Source organism: Rattus rattus, chromosome 16 (genome assembly GCF_011064425.1).
Source record: "Rattus rattus isolate New Zealand chromosome 16, Rrattus_CSIRO_v1, whole genome shotgun sequence".
NCBI lineage: Eukaryota > Metazoa > Chordata > Mammalia > Rodentia > Muridae > Rattus > Rattus rattus.
This window is the reverse complement of record NC_046169.1, coordinates 14066066-14070024: the sequence shown is the minus strand read 5'-3', so window position 1 is coordinate 14070024 and position 3959 is coordinate 14066066. Positions and strand designations below refer to the sequence as shown.

Genomic DNA, 3959 nt, shown 5'->3' with positions numbered 1-3959 from the left:
TCTGTGCATGTGTCTGTGTCTGTGTGTGTGTCTGTGTATCTCTGTGTGTGTGTCTGTCTGTGTATCTGTGTGAGTGTATTTTCATGTGTGTGAGTGTTTGTATGTGTGTGTGTCTGTGTGTGTCTCTCTATGTGTATGTCTCTGTGTGTGTGTGTCTCTGTGTGTGTGTCTGTGTGTGTGTCTCTGTGTGTGTGTCTGTGTGTGTGTGTCTCTGTGTGTGTCTCTGTGTGTGTATGTGTGTGTCTGTGTGTCTCTGTGTGTGTGTGTCTATGTGTATGCATGTGTGTTCATGCATGTGCACAGGTGACATGTGTGTGCCTGGAGTTGCATATAGTTCTAACCCTGGGGGTCCTGTGAAAGAGCAACCAGTACATGTTCTAACCTGCCGAGCACCTCACTCCTCTCCCTGAGATCTGGGGGGGCTTGACAATCCAGCTAGGCTAGGATGGCTGGCCACTAGGCCTCCAAATGCTTTCTATCACTAGACCTCAGCTAGGCAAAGTGGTCCAGGCCTGTGATCTCGGCACTGAAGAAAATGAGGCAGGAGGATTGCTGCCAGTATAAGGCCAAGCTAGATTACAATGTGAGACCTTCTCAAGACATACATACAACCAGACCTCATCCCCATCTGAATGATGTGAAAACTGCCAGAGACCCCCATGGCCACTAACCAGGCTAGACTCATAATCCCTGAACCAGTCTGTGAGAGTTCTGAAGAGTGTGAACCTCAAAGAAATAGAGAGAAAGATTCTGGGGCCCAAAGATGAAACCAAGGCCAAACAAAGAAAAGCCAGGCTCAAGTCAACTGTGTCACTGGGGATGGAGCCCAGGACTTTATATGGGGGGTAGAGGGGACAAGTGCTCTACCACTGAGCCATGCCCCCAGCCCCTCACTGGGGGATTCTAGGCAGGGGCTCTACCACTGAGCCACACTACCAGCCCCTCACTGAGGGATTCTAGGCAGGGGCTCTACCATGGAGCATCAGTTTCGCTTCCCACATCATGACAGAGCTGAGATCTAGGGACATCACTAGATTCCCTGTCTTGGAATTCCAAGGAGGGACTCAAAGCAGCTTTGCCAGGACGCCTACAAAGAATCCTGGAGGCACTGACCTTCTCCAACTTCTCAAAGTGCTCTCGGAGGAATCGCAGTGGCCGGTCTGGCTTGGCAACACAGAGGTGCACGATGCATTCTTTGAGCACCTGCTGGATACCATGTTTCTGCACGTACATCTCGCATCCTTTCAGAGAGTCCTCGTCCTCTGAGTGGAAGCATGATGGGGAGGCCATGTTCAGAATGTCTTCTACAGTCCTGTTATGAAAGAAACAATCAGCTTTAGGAGGTACTGGGGAAGCCAAACTGTTCTGCTGTTGTGCTTCATAAGGTGCATGTGGGCTGGACCTAGTGGTGCAGGCCTATCACACCACCTACTCAGAAGACAAAGGCAAGAGGATTGTGAGTTCAAGGTTTGCCTGAACAGGACCAGCCTATAGAGTTTAGAGAACCCGTCTCAAAGTAAAAAGAAAAAAGAGGGGTTGGGGATTTAGCTCAGTGGTAGAGAGCTTGCCTAGAAACCGAAAGGCCCTGGGTTCGGGCCCCAGCCCCGAAAAAAAAAAAAAAGTAAAAGAAGCCTGGAATGGGTTTGGAGAATGTGGCTTAGTTGGGAAAATACTAGCCTAGTATTTCATCCCCAGCCCCGATAAACTCTACAATGATGCATACCTATAACCCCAGCACTACTCAGGACCGAGAGACATGAAGATGAGGAGTTTAAAGCCAGCCTTTGCTACATAACAAGTTGGAGGCTAGCCTGGTCTACGTAGACTTTGTCTTTAAAAAGAGAGAGGGCAGGGGAGATGCTGACAGGATGGTTCAGTAGGTAAAATATCTAAGGCCCAAGCATGAGGACAGAAGGTCAGATCCAGAGCACCCACATAAACGCTGGGTGGGCATGGTGGCCTACAATCCCAGTGTATGGGAAGTGAAGCCAAACTCCCTGGGGCGAGCTAGCTAGCTAGACTATCTGAATCAGTGAGGGATGAGTTCAGGGAGAAACCCTGCCTCGATATACAAGGTGGAAAGTGGTCAAGGAATACACCAATCACTGGCGTTCTACAGGCATGCGCGCATGTGTGCGTCGCGCGTGCGCGCGCGCACACACACACACACACACGTGTGCCCATATGCGTGCGCACTCACACACAAAACATTTAATTTTTAAAAGAAAACCAGAGGGTTGTACATCAGTGGAGGAGGGCCTGCTCAGCATGTAAGCTTTATTGCTAATGATTAACTCCAGTGAAGGAAGTCAGAACCACCACTGACGCCAGAAGTCACATTTGTTAAAGGTTCTTCTCTGATGAGCTGGTTCATAACTCAAAGGCTCAAACGCCTTCCCTACCTCTGAACAGATTCTTTCAGGGATGGAAAAGATCAAGTATGATTTGTATACGGTTCTCTCTCCATTTCTGAGAAATTTCAGGTGGAATAAGTTGGGTGTTTGGCGCCCCCACTATGCAAACCATGATGTCGAAAGGCTTCATTTTTTCATCCACCCCCTCCCCCCTTTTAAGGGCGCTGAGGAAATGTAGATGTTGTCACGATCTAAGGCCCCAGCGCGGGTGGGTGGGGCGGGAGGGGGGTTTGCTGTCAAAGGATTGGGGTAGCTTGTTTCATGAGGAAAGGAAAGGGGATAAGGAAAACAATGGAAGAGAGCCGAGGGGTGGGGGTGGGGGGCTTGGAAAACAGTAACAGAGGCCCGAAGGCTCTAGAAGGCTCTAGTATGTGACCTGCGCAGTGTTGAGTCACAGCGTCCAGGTCACCGCCCCGCCCCACACGGATTGGAGTCATCCAGCCTAGAGGCCTTGGGGTTTGAAGGGACCCCATGGCGGACGAGAAGGAGGTACACCTGAAGGATAGGGATAACACACACACACACACACACACACACACACACACACACACACACACACACATACACACACACACACAGTGACCCGGTCCCCAAGCCCTTGGGCCGACCAGAGAAACAGTTGGGGACGCCCCCAGATGGTGGTGGGTGCAGGGCGCCCCCAGACCCTGCTGGGTACAGGGAACAGCCAACCCTCTCCTGGGAGCTGTTACAAGGATCTGGTTTCCACCTCATACGCTAACAGTCCCCCCAACCCCCCACACACACACACACACAAACCCCTGGTAGCCCCACGGGGCCGATTGCGCCCCTCCCCAAATCCCTCGTGTCCCCCAATTCCCGCCGAGACCCAGCTCCAGATAGGGCCGGGTCTCCAGACAGACCCCACCCCAGCCTGCGTACCTGTAGATGCGCGGTGCCCGAGGCCGGAGGCAGCTGCGCGAGGACGCGGGGACGCGGGGATGGCGAGCGGGTCCCCGCACTGCAGCGGCGCCGCCCTCCGCCCGCCCCCGCTGCGCGCCGCCGGCCGCCAGGCCCCGCGCACCACGCCCGCGCGGGTCGCCCACCCACCGCTGTCCTCCCCAAAGACCGCCCCACAGCTGTCTCTGAATGCCAGAGACACACCGGAGCCCCCCCGCGCAGGCCCAGTGCTGCTGCCTGACCTCCTGCCACCCAAGCCTTTCCCCCTAAGCTCGCCAGACCTGGCTGGTGCTGCTCCTCCAGGGCCCAGATGCTCTGCTCAGGGCACAGCTCTGTCTGAGCTGTCACCCTGGAGAGGGGGAAGTCTCATTCAGTGCCTGCCCACTCTAAAGCTGAGGCCTGTAGCAAAAATTAGCCACCACGCATCCTGTCCTGCGCCATCTGCTCCTGTGGGGACAGAGTCCATCTTCTCCCAGTGATCTAAGCTGCTGAAGGGAGAACGAGGCTGGAAGGTACTGGAGAAGACATCTTCAATCTTCCTGGCCTGTCTATAATCTCCAGTCTACCATTATCCCCCCACTCACCTGTGCCCCCACTCACCTGTTTGCCCGCCCTATTCCCCAATCT

At 53.9% G+C, this 3959-nt stretch overlaps 1 protein-coding gene across 2 annotated transcripts in view; it reads right to left on the bottom strand.

The window, feature by feature from the left end:
• Prkar1b (protein kinase cAMP-dependent type I regulatory subunit beta) overlaps positions 1-3734 on the bottom strand; it is a 117711-nt gene extending 113977 nt beyond the window's left edge. The window contains exons 1-2 of one of the 2 annotated variants that reach the window (XM_032886484.1): positions 3614-3734; positions 1114-1312 (exon numbers count right to left, since the gene is read on the bottom strand). In XM_032886484.1, the coding sequence (XP_032742375.1) occupies positions 1114-1290 (177 nt within the window). In that variant the 5' untranslated portion in view covers positions 1291-1312; positions 3614-3734. Of the gene's footprint in view, positions 1-1113; positions 1313-3314; positions 3422-3613 lie in introns of those variants that run through there. The other variant, XM_032886483.1, reaches the window with a different exon arrangement.
• Between the last annotated feature and the right edge of the window lie 225 nt (positions 3735-3959).